Here is a 17684-nt window from a genome sequence, read left to right as displayed (position 1 = left end):
TGTACACTTGAAAAAAATGTATACTCTGATGTTTTAGGATGAAGTGCTCTATATATGTCAATTATGTCCATTTCATCTAATGTGTCACTTGGGGCTGCTATTTTGTTATTTATTTTCTGTTTGGATGATCTATCCATAGCTGTCAATGATGTACTTAAGTCCCCTAGTATAATTGTGTTTTGGTCAATTTCTCTCTTTAATTCTGTTAGTAGTTGCTTGGTATATTTTGGTGCTCCTTAATTGGGGGCATAAATATTGATGACTGTTATGTCTTCTTGTTGTATAGTCCCCTTTACCATTATGAAATGTCCATCTTTGTCTCTTCTTATCTTTTTCACCCCGAAATCTGTTTCATGTGATATCATTATGGCTACACCTGATTTTCTCTGGGTACCATTTGCTTGGAGTGTCAATTTCCACCCTTTCACTTTGAGTCTATGCTTGTCCTTGTAGCTGAGATGTGTCTCTTGGAGACAGCATAGGGCTTTGATCCAATCTGCTACTCTGTGCCTTTTTATTGGTGTGTTCAGTCCATTTAGATTTAGGGTGATTATTGATATGTGAGGATTTCCTGTCATTCTATCTTTAGTTTTCTGTTAAGGCTGTGTCTTTATTGTTTCTTTGCCTTTTTGTTGTTGTCTATTATTTCTGTGTGGTGGTATTCTATGATGTTTCCCTCTGTTTCTTCTTTTATTACAGTATATATTTCAGTTCTGGATTTTTTTTCTGAGTGGTTTTTCTTAAGTTTATGTAAAAGAAAGTTTGATATTTAGAGTATTCTCTTTTCTTCAGCACGCTTACTTTCTCCATTCCCATATTCCGGTTCATGCCTTTACTCTCCCCCTTTTTATGTTACCACAAATTGTCCCTGTGGTGGTTGAATAGCTTCCTTTACTATTTTTTGTAGTGCAGGTGGTGTATTGGAAATTTCCCTCAGCTTCTGTATGTCTGGAAAGGTCTTTATTCCTCCTTCATATCTAAAGGGTATCTTTGCTGAATATATTTTTCTTGGCTCATAATTTCTCTCTTTCAGTAGTTTGAATATTTGGTTCCACTACCTCCTGGCTTGTAGAGATTCTGCTGAAAAATCTGATGATAATCTAATGGGCTTTCCTTTGTAGGTTACCGTCCTCTTTTCCCTGACTGCCTTGAGGATTCTCTTTGTCATTGATTTTAGACAGCTTCAATACAATGTGCCTTGGAGAAGGCCTGTTGGGGTTGAGTTAATTAGGTGTTCTATTTGCTTCTTGGATTCGAGGATCCAGTTCTTTCCACAAGTGTTGGAAGTTCTCATCAACAATTTCTTTGAGTATGTTCTCTGTTCCCTTCTCTCTTTTTTCTCCTTCTGGTATGCCCATTATTGTTATATTGCTCTTTCTGATAGACTCAGAAAGTTCTTGTACAGTTCTTTCATTTCTTTTAAGACTCAAGTCCATTTCTTCTTCCATCTGTGTAATTTCCAGGTTTCTATCTTCAATGTCACTGATTCTTTCCTCCATCTGGTTAACTCTACTACATAAGCTGGTTATTTCATTCTTGATTTCTTCCATTGAGTTCTTAATTTCCAGAAATTTTATTTGGTTCTCTTTTAAAATTTCAATCTCTTTCGTAAAATGCTCATGTTGTTCTTTGATTGCATTTCTGTGTTCATTCACCTGCCTTTCTGTGTTTTCTTGCATCTCGTTGAGTTTTTTCAGAACTGCAATCTTGTATTCTCTGTCATTTAAGTCACATATTTCCATGTCTTTAAGTTCCTTTTCTGGAGACTTCACTTTCTTTCTGAGCTGTCTTGTTGCCTTGGTTATTCATGGCAGTTACTGATTTATTATTTGTCTTTCAAGACATCTACAGGAGTGGCTACTGCAACAGGTTGATAGGAAGAGGTCTTTCTTTTGTTTTCTAATACTTGTTGGTAGAATGTTTTATTTTCTCTCTGACTGCAGCCTTTATTTTTCTCTCTCACTCAGTAATGCTAAGTTTTCTCTCCACTATTCCAGCTTCTCACACAATGAGGGGATTCCCTGGGAGACAGGCTTCTCCTCTGTTAACAGTTCACGTGGGTCATAGGGTGCCAGGCCCCTGTGGGTATGCGGAGAGCTTTTGAGGTTCCAAAGCTCTTCCTCCACAGATTCAGAGACCATATGTTTCAGCAGTTCTGTTTACTACTGCAGGTATCCGCCCAGATAGGTTGGGCCAGGGGCAGGGTGAGTTGTGAGAGGTGGCCCAGAGCAATGTTCGCGAGCACCACCACAGCTGGTCCCGCTTCCACAGCTCCCTCCCCTTTGCCTAAACTAGTTGGGTACTAATCTGTGTCTGCGGTCCACAGTTCTCAGAACAGGAAATATTCTGTTCTTTTGATTTGACACTGCTACTGTTCCGCTTCTAGCACCAGGCAGGTCAGGGCGGGGCGAGCTCTGGGAGGGTAGAGAGGGGGCAGCTAGCCTCAGTGCCTAAGGCTTCCGTTCTCTGTTTGGCAGTGAGGGCTTAAACCACCGTTTTCAGCCTTTTCCCCTCAGTCTTTTCTCCGAGGTCTCTGCCGTGAGAATTGGGTTTAGCCGTGTTATATGCTGCCTCCTCAGTCCTGTGGGCCATGAGTGGAGCCCTAGCAGTACGAGTTCTTCCCTCTCCAGCAGCTGCAGGAGTTCCGGGATGCAGCAAGCTCGGAGCACTGAGCTATGTCTGCATCCTGCGTCTGCATGGCTCCGTCTCCACACTTCTCCCTTCCCTCCTCACCCGCTCGCACAATTCTCCCTCCTTTAGGTGAATTCAGTAGTGGGCCTCTTTGTCTTGCCTGTCTGCTATGCAGGGAGTGTTTTGTGGAGTTATTGTTGTTCGATTAGTTGTAAATTCTAGGGGAGCTTTACAGAGGCTCACCTCACACCGCCATTTTGATGATGTCTCTTTGTGTGCTTCTTTACTGTCTGACTGTCTACTCAACTCGAATATGAGCTCTATGAGGACAGAGAGTTGGTTACTTTTGTTTACTGCTGTGCCTGACACATAGTTGGTGCTACATGAATACGTGGTGAATGAATTCAATAAAAGTTCCTGTCCTCCTGGATGTTGTAATCTAATTTAAAACTTGGTCACTGCAATCCATAATGAATCTAAAACATTGTGATCCTTAAAACGAAAGTCACACCCAAATGCCATGGGATCATGATGGTTAATATGTGTGACTCCCCCATTATAAGAACACCGAAAATGAAAAAGAAAAAAAAAATAAAGGTTAACCTCCAAATTAATCGGAGTGGTGCAGGGGGCACTATTCACATAAGAAAACACTTCTAAACTTGACAGATAAATTTATCTTAGAATTCTTTAAAATCAGTGTTTCTCTAAGGAATTGAAATCAGTGTGGTTACAGGACTGCCTGTGTCAGAATCTTCTGGATTTGTGTGCCTACCTATGTGTGTCAGTGCATTATTTGTGTGTGCCTGTGGATGTCTCTGTGTGTATGTGTATGGGTCTTTGAGAAAAACATGGTTACCATGAAGATTCTTAGGCTCAGCCCCAATCCGACTGAATCTGGCAGAATTGCAGGGGCGAGGGGCGATGCTCAGGAATCTGTCTTAACGTGCTGATGTTAGAGACCCACTGTTTTGCACAGTAAGCTTCCACAGTGGAATTTTAAAGGTGTTTCAATTCAGCAGAATGTGAACTGGATCTCAGTTCCAGAACATACCTGAGAAGACCACAAGCATACACTGAGTGTCTCCTGTTAGTTGGCAATGTACTCAGTCTTGGGGATGGGGCAGGGAGGACACACGGATTACTTACTGCTCAAAAGCTCACAGATGGACAAAGACTATCCCCTGGAAAGAGCAGGCTTGTGTTAAGGGGGAATATAGGGTTGAAGTAGCCCAGGAGAGGCTTACGAGTCAGTTTCTGACTGCCCCAAAATTATCTTTGCCTACCTCCTAAGACACTGAGAGCAGGCTGGTTAGTACATATAGATAGGCAGTATGGCATGGCAGACTCCCAAATAGAACTGCATTTGAACCTGGCTCTGTCACTTATTTGCTATCTGACCCTCAGCAACTTTCTTAACCTTTCTGGGCTTGGGGGATTTAATTAGAGAATGCACAAAAACAATACTCCAGCACATAATAAGAACCCTCACAAAAACATGCAACTGTACTTTTTTCCCTTCTAAGACCCAACCTCTGGCAACACGATTCAAACAGTTGAATATTGTTCTTAAAGGCATTAAGACTTTACAGGCACAGGCCACAACCTGGGGTTAGGTCAGTAGCTCATTTTATAATATTCAATAATTGTAGAGAATATATGTTTAGTTTCAGTTTGAGCAGGTTCAGCAGCTATTGAAATATTTTTTTATTGAACTATGAAGCAAGAGAATGTTAATTCTTAGATCTGGTTCAGGATTTAGCAAAATAATGTGCTTTGTTTCTGTTTGAGATTCACGATTCTATTTGATTCGATCTCTGGGCAGAGCTTCCTCTGAAATTCCACCTTTTGCAGTCTCAATACTCCCACTCTCAAACCTCCATGACTTCAGGACTCTCCTGCTAGCCCCTACCACTGCCTGAGTAAGTTTCCTAAAACATTTTTTAAATTAAGTCATTCATTTAATCAAAGCCTTTCCACGGCTCCCCATTACCTTCAGGAAAAGGTGTCTAAATTCCTCAGCTTGGTATAATCTGACTCCAAAATGGAATTCACACTCCAGCCATGCTGGAGTCCTCAGAAACCCCAAACTGGCCATGCTGGGCACTTATTCCAAACCTTTGCTTAGATTTCTTTCCCTGTGTGGAAGGTACTGCCTTCTGTTCTCTCCCTGTCCTAATCATTCCCATTGCTAAAAGCTTCAGCCTTCTTCAATGACTCCTGTGCCCATTCATTAGCTTTTTCCCTGGACTCCCAGAGCCTCAGAGAGTCTGTTTTTTTTTTGTGTGTGTTTTTTTTTTGGCACTTTGCATATGTCAATAACTCAGCTATTCATTTAATCCAATGTTTATTGAGAGCCTACTCAGTGCTGAGTACTGTGCTGGGTGGTGAAGCTACCACCAAAGGCCAAGGTGGACATGATGTCTCTGTCCAAATTACAACCTCTTGAGGGCAAGGGGCATCTCTTAACTTCTTTTGTTTCTCCCTAACTGTCTTGCACAGTGGTAGAAACATTATAGGTCATCAATAAATACGTATTTGGTGAATGAGTAACTGAGTTTAAAGACTGATCATTGCGTTGATCATGAGATTGATTACCCAATATGGGCTCTCACCCTCTTGCTCTCAATGTGCTGGGTATGCCTAGAGAAACAGATAACCTCTCTGTGTTTCAGACCCCTTTTAACAGAGTAGGAGACAACAGATCTTGGATAAGGCAGAAGGGCATGCTTCTGCTTTTCGACAGGGCCCTGGAACTATTCACCAACTTGATAAACAGGCAGTGGCAATGGGCAATCTCTGTGCATATCTCTCTCATTGCATGTACTTGCTCTAAAACCCCCTCCTACAATCTCCCTGGTAAACTGAGTCCCTTAAGGGCAAAATTATGTTTTATTGATAGGTATTCTTTTAACCCAGTCCCTGGCACATAGTAGGAGCTCAATAAAAGTTTGTCAAGGGAGGAATGAATGAAAGTAGGCTCTCCTCTTTCATTTTATTACCAACTGAAGCAGTTCACAAACCACTCCCATTTTCTTTCATTTCCTTTAGGTTATACACTGAAAACCAGTGATATTGACTTGACCTCTCCAAAGCTGAGTAAAGTACTCTAAAAAGCTGCTGCTAAAGACCTGTGTCCTAGAGCAAGCCACCATCCTGCACAAAGCTAAATTGAATAATCTATGCTTGGTATTAAAACCTCATTGCCCCTGACGTCAGAGGTCTGTGGGTTTGAGGGGACAGTAGAAAGTCTATGTTTCCATAGCACTGTACAAATGACTGCCTGATGTGTTTGTTCCCACTTTTTTTCTTGGCCTCATTTCCAGGAAATGGACTGGAGGAGCTGGCAATTGATTAAAAATAGGCTTTGTATGAGGGAAACAAATATGCATTGGGCAAAATTAAAGTCTCTGAGCCTCAGAATGTTTGTGGCTAGCTATATTTAGGCCTGCAGTTTAAGTCTCTTCAGTAATGGCTGGAAAAAACTCAGGTCAAAATAAAACTTTTCCCTCTGTTGTAGGATCATCACTTCTTAAGTCTCATGGTCTTAGTTTATGAACTAGTAGTACTGTTTCCTGATGAAAAGCTCAGTAAGTGCTTTTTTCCTTGTCCTTGGAATCTTAGCATGACAGCCTTGAGAAAGAGCAATGACTGCTGCCTGGGACAGCTCTCCCAGCATCAGGTAGGTGAAAACCATTTCCAGGCTTGAAGATCTTTAGGAGAAGCATTCCTATAACCCCTCTTAGTTGCCTGGTCCCATATATTATTTTCCTGGTGAAAAGGACATTACTCTTTCTGTTTCTTTTCAACAAATGTCACTCCTTTTTCATCAGGTCTTTATTCATGACCGGTTCTGTGCTGGGACCTAAGGATATAGATAAGATGAAGTCATGTTCACTACCTTTAGGAAGCCCAGAATTTAGCACAGCTCTTCACAAAATTCCTTTAAAGCCTTGAAGACAATACTGGCATAACTTGTTAGAAAGTCAGTTATCATGAAGTTCAGATTGACAGTAAGATAAATTGGGCTTGAGTCTCCACTTTCAAAAACATTCACCTAAGGCCTCAGCTAAATGGAATTTAAAGTAGGATTTAGTGTATTCAAACCTTTTTCAGAAATATTCCTAATTACAGAGAGAAAGGTGTGTCTGCAAGGAATCACTTTTCAGCCCCCTCAGTAGGCCTCCTCACTTCTTCTTGGATCTCGGGCTCCATTCTGGCTAGCTCTCAGCCCTTGCCCCAGGAGGCCATGAAGGGAGGAGTAGAGAGGAGCAAAAAAGAGAAGGGAAGAGGCTGTCAAGAGGAGGAAGGAGGGAAAAAGAGAGGGAAGGGAAGGAAGGGATAAGGAGAAGTAAGAGGAAAGATAGCAAAGAATCCCAATTGCCCTGGGACCTATTTTCCATTCCTTTGATCACTTTTTGGAAGGATGGGCTCAGGAAGTACAATAATAGCCAGCTGTCACTCACGGCTGCTAGGAGGGAAGTCCTTTACAAGTGTTAGTTATTATTATACCATGAATAGTTGATGTTCCCAGATAATCCCCAAACCTCATTTGAGTCTTTAAGTTTCTCTTATTCTGGTAAACCTTTTAATGAAATGAGACTGGTGATAGTGAACACAGTAAAGGGCTGGTGTTAGAACCTCCTTTTTCTCCCCACTCCTGGTCTGTCAGGTCTTAATCCACAACACATAAAAACTGGCCCCCAATACTGAGAGTAGGGGATATAAGTGAGGAGGGGGCTGTATCCATCAACCCCTCTGGATCCAGCTCCATTCAGGCTCCTTCTGCAAACTCCTCCCTTCCTCCCTCCTTTTCCTGACCCTCAGCACTCCTGCACTGAGAATCTGGAGAATATGTGCATGAGCAGGCATTGTCTGACTCATCCCACAGGCAGGTCTATTCACTTACGCTCTGCATTACCTGCTCACGCATTTCTGTCAATTCCACCTTCTAAATTGTTCTTTAAAATATTCCTTGCTTTCTATTGTCCCCAAACCAACTTAATCTTGGCTCCACTCTCTTTGGCCTAAACTCTTGCAGTGGCCCTCTAGCTGCATCCTCTCTAACCACTCAAATCCGTCTTCCATGCTATACCCTTCAATGGATCCCAATTGTTTACAAGGTCAAGTCGAAAGGCATTCTTATGGCCAATGAGCCCTCCGTGATCTGACCTGTGACTACAACTCTGCCCTCACTTACTATCCCCTTTTATAACTACCCCCATCCCCACAACTCCTGGGAATGCCCTCTCCACCTCCACTCAATTTTGTTTGTTTCTTATGCTTTAAGTCTCAGCTTCTGCATGAAGTCATCCTTGACACTGCCCAACCCTCAGCAACTCTGACTTTCAGTTACTTGGGTTGCCAGTGTCCCCAGTACATCCTCTGATCCCTACCACACTTATCACACTATATTTCAATCAATTGTTCACATGTCTGTCTTCCCTACTAGTCTGTAAGCTCCTCAGCGGTAATCTCTGTATTCCTAGCTCCTAAATATGTTTTGAAAAAAGACTAAATGATGTTTTCACAATGGAAGGGCAGAAAGCCAGAGTGGTAGTAGCAGAACTAGCACCAAGCCTGCTTCTCAGGGTCTTTGCACTTACTGTTTCCTCTGCTTGAAACACTCTTTTCCTCCAGGTACCTACTTGTGTTGCCCTCTCATATCACTCAAGTCTCTGCACAAATGTCACCTCCTCAAAGAGGCCTTCCCTTGTTACTCCATCTAACACACCACACACAGTCCCTTCCTGTCACTATATATCTACCTCTCTTGCTTCATTTTTTTTAGAGCTCTGATCAACACGTGGCATGTTATATATTCATGTGTTTATTGACTGTCTTCCCTAATAAAATACAAGTTCCACGAGGGCAAGGACTTTTGTTTTGTTTGCTGTCGAATCTCCAGTGTCTAGAATAAGGCCATGCACAGAGAAAGTGCTCAATAACAACTTGTTGAGTGTTGTTGAAATTGGACCTAGAACCGGGTTTGGACACTTCTACCATTTTCAAGCTCTGTGTGACCTTGGGCTAATTGTCTGTTTCCTCTGAGCCTCACTCTCATCATCTGTAAAACGGGGATAATAATTCTATATACATCATAGATAAGAATTAAATGAGATCAAATATTTAAAAACACTTAGCATGCTGCCTGGCACAGAGAAGGCAGGTAATGCATGTGAGCTGATATTTGTTGACTGACCAGTGTCTTCTACTTCTTTGATCTTTATTGTGCACCCTTCACCCACTGTAGCCTTTCTAGTGTCCATTGTGGTAAAATCATTATTTCTGTGCCTAGAGGCTCAGCTCTTACTTGCCGCAGTTATAGAGGTCACAGCAGAAGCAGGTGTTGCCCCGGATGCGAGGAGTGCAGAATTCACGGCTGAGGTGAGGGCAGTTCACCTGAGGGCACACAACAGTGAGGACATGAGCTGAAATTGCATGGGAGCCAGGATACTCTGGGATTGGAAATGTGAGTTAGCGACTGATGGAGATAGTGAAGATGGCTGTGAGATGAACACACAAACACATGGGAGGGATGGGGCTGGAGAGGGGATTGGTTGAACTTGTGCATGAGGCAAGTCACTGTGTAGCTGTGCTCATGTCCAGCCTCAGCCACAGCCCTGATCAACTGAAGGGTGCCCCATCCCTGAACGGTGGAGATTGAGAGGAAGAACGACGGATGGAAGGATGGACAGAAGAACAAATGGATGGTAGGAAATGCGGATACAAGGGGAAGAGAAATCAAGGTAGGTACAGGAAGAAAGGGGATCAGATGTGAAGGAAGGCAGAGGGAAAATCACATGCACTCTGAAGTACAATGGTACCTCTCTAGCTGCCTGGGTAAGGTTCCTCACAACCCTCGCGGAAGGAGAATTTTTGGTTGAGGAACTTATGACCTTATGTAGGAAAAATAGGGTTAGGGGGACCAGGGTTACAAGTGAACCTACAGAAGTCATTATTAATATTTTTACAGTTAACACAAGAAAGCAATCATGATGAAATCAAGAGAAGAGCAATGACATTTTATACATCTTGAGTTGGCAAAATGTTTAAAGATTAATTTCCATTTACTGTCTTTTGTTGGTAAGAAATTTTCCAGGCTCTCTTAATCATGGATGCAATGAAGTGCTTGTAAATTCTGTGTTACAGAGAATATTCATAGTAAATGGTTTCTTTTTTCTATATTAGATCCTTTATCCAAAAATGCTCACTGTCTTTTGAACAAGCATACACATTTCTATTCCTCCCTTCTAACCCAAGGATAGTTAGAAAAATGGTAAATTTGTGATTAAGATTAGCAAAAGGAGGTAAGTGGAACAGCAGAGCTATAAAAAAAAAGTATTTGCCCTGACGCCTTGACAGCAGGGCCATTGCTTTGCCCCACTGCGAGGGCACTGTTCACATTGTATTGTATGTAGAATGGCTTCCCCTGAAATTGTGCAGTGCAGTGGCCATTTTATATCTACTTGTCTCTCTTTTCTCCCAATCACAAGTTTAACATTTTTCTAACTATTCTGGAGTGGGGCAGGGGACAACTGACTTTCAATTTGAGGTTAACAGAGAACCAAGTTGTCAAAGTTCCTAGAAGCACACAGTAGAGTTTCCTATGAAAGTAATCTCTGGGTTGTGGAGGGGCTTTTGTGTACTGAAATGAAAGCTCTCTGAAAATGACCTGGAGCCTTGCTTCACTTCACTGCCTACCACCTCTATTCTGTGTGAACCAACGTGGAACACAAGGAGAGCTCTGTGGGGCAGGAGAGAGTCTTATGTGCCCACTTCAAGCATTATCAGACTGGCCTCTTGGGGGTGTCATGAGAGGGGCAGGTTGACAGTCCTGGCCACTCCAGAATCTCCAAGTGGACAAGGGATCTCAATCACCCTCATTTGGATTCTTGACTCCTTCTGTGTGTGGGACTCAGGCTGTGCCCCCTAGTCCAGGGCTAGTGCCTTGGTGGGGCTCCTGCTTTTCTTCCAGCTTGGGCACCTGAACCATCATCCATAGACGTGGGGGAGCATCCTCCTGTGGCTTCTCCACTCTCATCTGTCCCTCTTGGGATCAAAGCCAAACACTGAGAGGCTGCCTGCTGGGTTCAGAGGGGGCACCTATGGCCACAGAACAGAATAAATCTGATTAGGCCTCCTGAGACTCCAACCTACTACCATAGCTTCATTAGCACTGTGCTCTCATCCACTGAGCAAATCAATTACAAATACCTAGCAGTAAGCTTTAAGCCCCTGGAAAAGAGTAGAAGAAAGAAGGTTTTAGGCACAGAACAGGAGACTTTCCCAAAAGGTAACACATACAGCCTCATTCTGGCTCACCTCCTCAGCTTCCTTCTGTGATGTCTTGGGAACATAGTGGCACCGGTTAGCGTAGAGTGGTTTCAGATCCTAGAAACAAAAATACCAAACCAAAAGGGTTTTGGTTTGGAAAACAAAGCAGCAAGTGCTCTGGTTATAAAAGATTTGAAAACACACACACACACACACACACACACACACACACATCACATCACACCACACCACAGTGGCAGCAATGGGTTGGGTTAATTAATTAATTAATTTATTAGTTTCAGGTGTACAAGACAAGGTAATACTTAGACATTCATCATTTATATCCCTCACACTGTGGGCCCCCCTCCCCCCATCCACTATCCCTCCTACCTCGCACCGAGCCATCACATTATATATATAAAATTATAGTTGGCATTCATTATTGTTTAGCTTCTGGTGTACAGTGCCATGATCGGGCATCCACAGTATCCCAAAGAATAAGTGAATGAACTAATCAGAAACAGTTTTGGGGACAAAGAGGAAAAACTGAGAGTTGTTAGATGGGCGGGGGGGTGGGCGATAAGGGGGAAGGTTAAGGGATTAGGAAACAGTTGGTAACCACAAGAGGGCCTCAGGGTTTTTGAAAATTAATTTGGGGAACATAATCAATAATGTTGTAAAGATTTTGTAGGGTATCCGATGGACACGGGTTGGGTTAATTTTTGAAAGCTGTTCATCTAGGAAGACTGAGAATGTGAGGATAAGATAAAAGTGTTCAAATAACTGCTTTTCATTGGAACACTAGTTAATGAGAAATTTGGAAATTGATTGAGAAATGGGTTTCTGGAAATTTCCTCTCCAGTTTTCTTTTATTTCTAGTTTTTGTCTTCTTTCAGAGAGTCGCCAAGGAAGAAGATTCAAAACTTCAGGTTATTGCAACATCACACTTCCAAACGGGGAGCTCAGTTCCAACAATGAGGTCTCGTATCACCTGGGAACAGGACCAGGGCTGGCTGACATGTACTCCCTGCTGTTGTGGTCACACGCTTTTCCAGAAAGAAATGCTCAGGGAGCAAGCCCCAGGGGGATGGGCAGCTACTGAGATTAACTCAACTGAACTATGAGCCATTTTCACTCAATTATACACATTAGATATAGACAGTGAACTCCAAAAATACTGCTGAAGCCCAGAAAACTAACATGAGGCTCAAGGACAGTTGATTTACCCCCACTGTCTTGGCTGGCATTCAGGTAAGGGAGCTGTCAGTCATGGGGTTGCTGGGGGTGGGGTGAAGGGTGAGAAGTGGGGAGGTTGGTATAGAAGAGACAGACTCAATACAATTCTGCCTGGAAACTTGCAGGCAGAGGATGTTGTTCACTTTCAGATTGACACTAAATATCCCCTCAGTGGTAGGGGGCTTTGGCCAAAAGCAGGTTAGGACAGGACAAGCAATTTATGCAAACTGGCCTTAGGGATTTGGCCAAAGCACCCTGGCAGAGGGAGTTTACTGATTGCTCCCAGCCCTGCCTGCACTTCTCTCACAATTTTCAATAATCCTGGTAGCTGTTTTTCCCCACAGATGTAATTTAGCATCTCCTGTTTCAGGCATTCACGTGCCTCTTGCCTCCAAGCTTGCCACCCCATCAAGTACCTAGGATTTTCTGTCAGCTGCTTCTACATGAACCTCCTGGCTGCTCAATGTTCTAAAAGTACATTGCTCTGTTGGTTTAGTCTGGAATCAGGCTGGAAAGGAAACAAGGTTACTCATGTTCACACCCAGCAGGTTTATTTTCCGTGTTTGAGTGATGGCAGAAGTCATTATTATCCCACAGAAGGGGATGCTTGACATGCTGGTCACAGTCTTCCTGACCTCCTAGTTCTGCATAAAGCATTCAGCCACCAACTTCCCTAAATGAAAACAAACGTATGTCATGGCTGTCCATTTGCTGCTTCTGGCCGCTATTCTGCATTGAGACCCCAGAGGAGAAATAAGCTTACACAATTGGGAGGTAAAACAATGGTTACTCAGTCAGGGGTCAGCTACCTTTTTAATCTGAAGGACCACCAGCTCTGGAGTGAAGGGATGGAAATGGAAATTGCTTTATGGTAAGTGTCTGTTCTGTGCCAGACCTTCTTAAGGCAAGTTCATACCCATGATTTCATGTCATCCTCATACTTACCGTGAGAGTTAGGTTACTATTATATCTGTTTGGAGGAGGAGAAAAAGTGACTTTCCCTTCTAGTTAATGGCTATATTCGGGGGAAGGGAAGGAAGGAAATAAGGAACAAGAAAGAAGGAACAAGACACATTTAGAGGGGTGTGTAAAAAGATAGATCTTGAGAGGAAGCTTATATGTCCCCAAGCCAAAGGACAGGGCAAGATGACATTAAAGGGCCTCAAAAACTGGAAAAGCTGGCTTTAAAACATCAAAATGGTGTCAGGGTCCAAATGTGCCTTTCATTTAAGTTGGCCAACAGACATCACCATAGATTAATAAAACCTCCTGCCTCAAAACCACTGGGTGTCAATGAGAACTGGCAGATGTCTTAGGACAGGTACAGTGGAAGCAGAAAGTTTTCCTTAAAGATTCACCCAACCTTACCCCAACCCCCTGAGTCCAGTGCTTTACTACAGGCCACTAACTGCAGGAGGTACAGAGGGCCTGGAGTCAGGGGCAGGCAGGGGTCATTAAAGGAAAATTCCAGTAAATATAATTTGGATTTTTCCCCATTGCCTTTGACTGAGACCAGTGATCTCAGACATTAGGAGTTTCAGCGAAATGTAAATTAAACCCACAATCAGATACCACTTCATACCGACTAGGATGGCTAGAACTTAAAAGTCAGATATTAACAAGAGATGGCAAGGATGTGGAGAAATTGAAACACTCATACACAGAAGTGGGAATGTAAAATGGCACAGCCATTTTGGAAAACTGTCTGATAGTTTACAGTAGCATTATTCATAATAGCCAAAAGGTAAGAACAACCCAAAGGTCCATCATCTAGTAAGTAGAAAAACAAAATGTGGTATAGCCATACAATGGACTGTTATTAGGCCATAAAAAGAAATGAAACACCGATATATGTTATAAAACATGAATAAAACTTGAAAATATTATACTAAGTGTAAGAAGTCAAGTGACTAAAGATCACATATTATATGATTCCATTAATATCGATGGTAATTAATACAGGAAAATCTATAGAGAAATAACGTCAGTTAGTGGTTGCCTACTACTGGAGAGTAATAGGGGGATGGGGAGATGATAGCTAAAAGGTATAGGGTTTGTTTTGGGGATGATGAAAATCCTCTAAAATTGGTGTGGTGATAGTTTGCACATTACTGTTAAGATATAAAAGCCACTGAATTGTACACTTTAAGTGGGTGAATTATATGGGATGTGAACTACATCTCAATAAAGCTGTTAAAAAAATAGGAGTTAGGAAGTCCAAGATGGTGGATTAGGTAAATACTATGCATACTGCATCCCAGGATCACACCAAAATTGCAAATAAGTTATAGAAAAAGCAACCTCAGGAATCAACTGAAATCTAGCTGAACAGAGCCTCTATAACTAAGGATATAAAGAAGAGGCCACATCATGACTGGTAGGAGGGGACAAGACGCAAAGCAGGCTGACCCCAAGCCCACAGATGGTGGTTGAATGTTGGGAGGGAAACCTTGGTGTCAGAGGTCCCCCCTGAAGAGGGAGGAGTCCCAGCCCCATACCAGGTTCCCCAGACCAGGGGTATTGTGCCAAGAAGAGAAGTTCCCATGACATCTGGCAGTGAAAATCAGCGACCACTTTGCTCATCCCTGTGGGGTGGAGGATGGATAGAAACCCAGATACCCTCTTGTAGAGCCTGCACATGGACTTGCTTGCTTGTGGGCACTCGCCTGGTCTCTGGTGGATGGGTGGCAGCATGGGAGGACCAGGGACGTGAGGGGTAGGACTGAGTTGTGTGGCTTTGAGGCAGGAGCTAGAGGGACAGGAGCCATTGTTGTCCCTGTGTGGAGCCTGGCACATATTTGGCCTACAGCAGAGCACAATCTTTTCAGTGTTGAATATGTCCTCCCCTAAATGTCTAAGTCTGGAACAGCATTGGTTTGGTAGAATCTGTGAGTGCATGGCCGCCCCCTGCATAGCTGGTGCTACATTGCCCAGGACATTCTTGACTGCTGGACTGCTGGCCACACCCCACAGGCTGCAGAAGTCTTTCTGCAGTGGCGGATGGCCCATGGCAGTCTGGGAAACATTTGCTGTTAAGCAGTGATGCAAAACCTGTGCTGCAACATCTCTTGGTCAGCTCTCAGGAATCTCAGAGACAGGCAGTGGCTGGCTGAGGTGTTCTCAGGGCAGTTTTGTGAGGTGTTCGCAGGCCTGGTACCAGTGTCAGAGCCAAGACTGATTTTGTAGAAACCACTGACCACACCCCTTAGCTCCCTGGAAACCCACTCTGCTCACCTAGAGCTGCATTGCCAAGGGCATTCTCAGCACCTGGGTGGCCAGCCCTGCCTCACAAGACACAGAAGACTTTTACAACAGCAGATGGCAGGTGACAGCCCAGGGAGATGGTGGTGGACAGTGACCCAAAACCTGTGTAGCAGCCAGTCTTGGGCAGCTCCGGGGATTTGCAAGCCTGGGGCAAATCTGGCTGGCTGTGGTGTTCTAAGGGCATTTTGCAAAGTGGTCACAGGCCAGATACTGCCCTGAGGTGAGTGGTGGCTGGCTGTGGTATTCTTGGGCTATTGTGTGAAGTGGTCACAGGCCAGGCACCAGTGTAAGAACTGAGTCTGTATTAACTTTGTAAAAACCATGGGCCATGTCTTGTGACTCCCTGGGACTTTGTCTCACCCAGTTAGTGCTGCATTGCCAAGGGCACTCTCAACATTGGGTCACCCAACCCAGCCTGCACACCTAAGGAGGCTCTTTCCACCGCTGGGACTTATGGGCAGCTGGCCTTAAAGGCCTAGGGAGCCCTGAGCCTTCTGCTGAGCTGTCTCAGGCCCACAGGTGGCAGCCAGGCTGAATTCACAGCGAGGCCACCCTCACAAGCCTCCAGGTCCAGCACACACAGCAGACAGCCACATATAGCTTTATGACTCCTACCAGGTAGCCATGGGCTGATAACAGGCAAAGCTGAAATTGGCCTCCATGGGAGCCTCTCCCAAGAGACAACAGACAAAACACACCCAGAGGCAATCTTCAGATCACACCAGAACACTACCTGGTTAGCCCCTCAAATGGCACACCCAAATACAAGAGCCCATGGGGGCAAATCTTCCTCTGAAGGGTCAGCTCCCACACAGCAGCTCACAAAATGTTGGCATAGCCAGTCCTCACCTATGAGTCAATCCCACTCAGCCTAAGAGTCAATCCCACTCCGTGACACAACAAAAACAATCAAAGCTCAATTACAACAAGAAAACACACAACCCACTCAAGGGACTCTCTTGGAATACACACACAGGAGATAAGAAAGATGAAACCATTGGACCACACAGGACACATACTACATAAGGCCACCCAGCAAAGACTGAGAGACATAGGAGATCTACCTAATACATGGAAGCAAACATAGAGAGGCAGCCAGAATAAGGAAACAAAGAAACATGTTCCAAATAAAAGACCAGAAGAAACCTCCAGAAATAGAACTAAATGAAATGGAGGCAACTAACCCACCAGAGACAGAGTTTAAAACATGGATTATAAGAATGCTTAAGGAACTTAGTGAGAGTTTCAACAAAGAGATAGACATAAAGAAAGACATAGAAACCATAAAAAGAACAGTCAGAAATAAAGAATATAATAACTGAAATGAAGAAAACACTAAAAAAAATCAACAGCAGATTAGATGAAGCAGATAATTGAATCAGGGAATTAGAAGACAACGTAGAAGAAAACATCCACTGAGAAAAACAAAAAGAAAAAAAGAATTAAAAAACGAAGATAGTTTGTGCTCGCTTTGGCAGCACATATACTAAAATTGGAACGATACAGAGATTAGCATGGGCCCTGCACAAGGATGATACACAAAAAATGAAGATAATTTAAGGGACCTGTGGAACAACATCAATGCTGGGACAACAGCATTCACATCATACGAGTACCAAAAGGAGAAGAGAGGAAGCAAGAAATTGAGGACCTAAAGAAACAATGACTGAAAACTTCCCTAACTTAACGAAGGAAATAGACATACAAGCCCAGAAAGCATAAAGAGTCCCAAACAAGATGCACTCAAACAGGCCCACACCAAGACACATCATAATTAAAATGCTAAAGGTTAAATCCAACTACTTATTTCCAAGGGAGCTCCCGTAAGACTGTCAGATGATTCCTTAATAGAAACTGTGTAGGTCAGAAGGGAGTGGCAGAAAAACATTCAGTGATGAAAAACAAGGGCCTACAACCAAAAATACTCTACCCAGCAAGGTTATCATTTAAAATTGAAGTAGAGATAAAGAACTTCCCAGACAAGAAAAAAGCTAAAGGAATTTATTACCACCAAGCCAGTATTACAAAAAATGTAAAAAGGACTTCTTTAAGCAGAAGAAAGGAGAAAACAAATAAATGAAGATCAAAAATATGAATAATAAAAGGCAAAAACTACGTACCTATCAATAATAACTTTAAATGTAAATGGACTAAATGATCCAATCAAAAGACATAGGATAGCTGAGTGAATAAGAAAACAAGACCCATGCCTATGCTGTCTACCATAGACCCACCACAGATCCAAAGACACAGACTGAAAGCAAAAGGATGGAAAA

At 43.2% G+C, this 17684-nt stretch overlaps 1 protein-coding gene across 7 annotated transcripts in view; it reads right to left on the bottom strand.

The window, feature by feature from the left end:
* Window positions 1-17684, bottom strand: part of TMEM255A (transmembrane protein 255A) — a 143260-nt gene that overhangs the window by 84146 nt on the left and 41430 nt on the right. For 4 of the 7 annotated variants that reach the window (XM_081044048.1, XM_081044050.1, XM_081044051.1 and 1 more), the window contains 3 exons: window positions 10957-11025; window positions 9459-9530; window positions 8945-9033 (listed from right to left, as the gene is read on the bottom strand). In XM_081044048.1, coding sequence (XP_080900174.1) covers window positions 8945-9033; window positions 9459-9530; window positions 10957-11025 — 230 coding nt within the window. The remainder of the gene's footprint in view (window positions 1-8944; window positions 9034-9458; window positions 9531-10956; window positions 11026-17684) is intronic. The other 3 variants (XR_013993001.1, XM_081044049.1, XM_081044053.1) reach the window with 2 other exon arrangements.

The sequence above is a fragment of the Rhinolophus hipposideros genome (genome assembly GCF_964194185.1).
Source record: "Rhinolophus hipposideros genome assembly, chromosome: X".
Classification (NCBI taxonomy): domain Eukaryota; kingdom Metazoa; phylum Chordata; class Mammalia; order Chiroptera; family Rhinolophidae; genus Rhinolophus; species Rhinolophus hipposideros.
The sequence above is the reverse complement of the archived record's forward strand: the minus strand, read 5'-3'. Positions and strand labels throughout refer to the sequence as shown.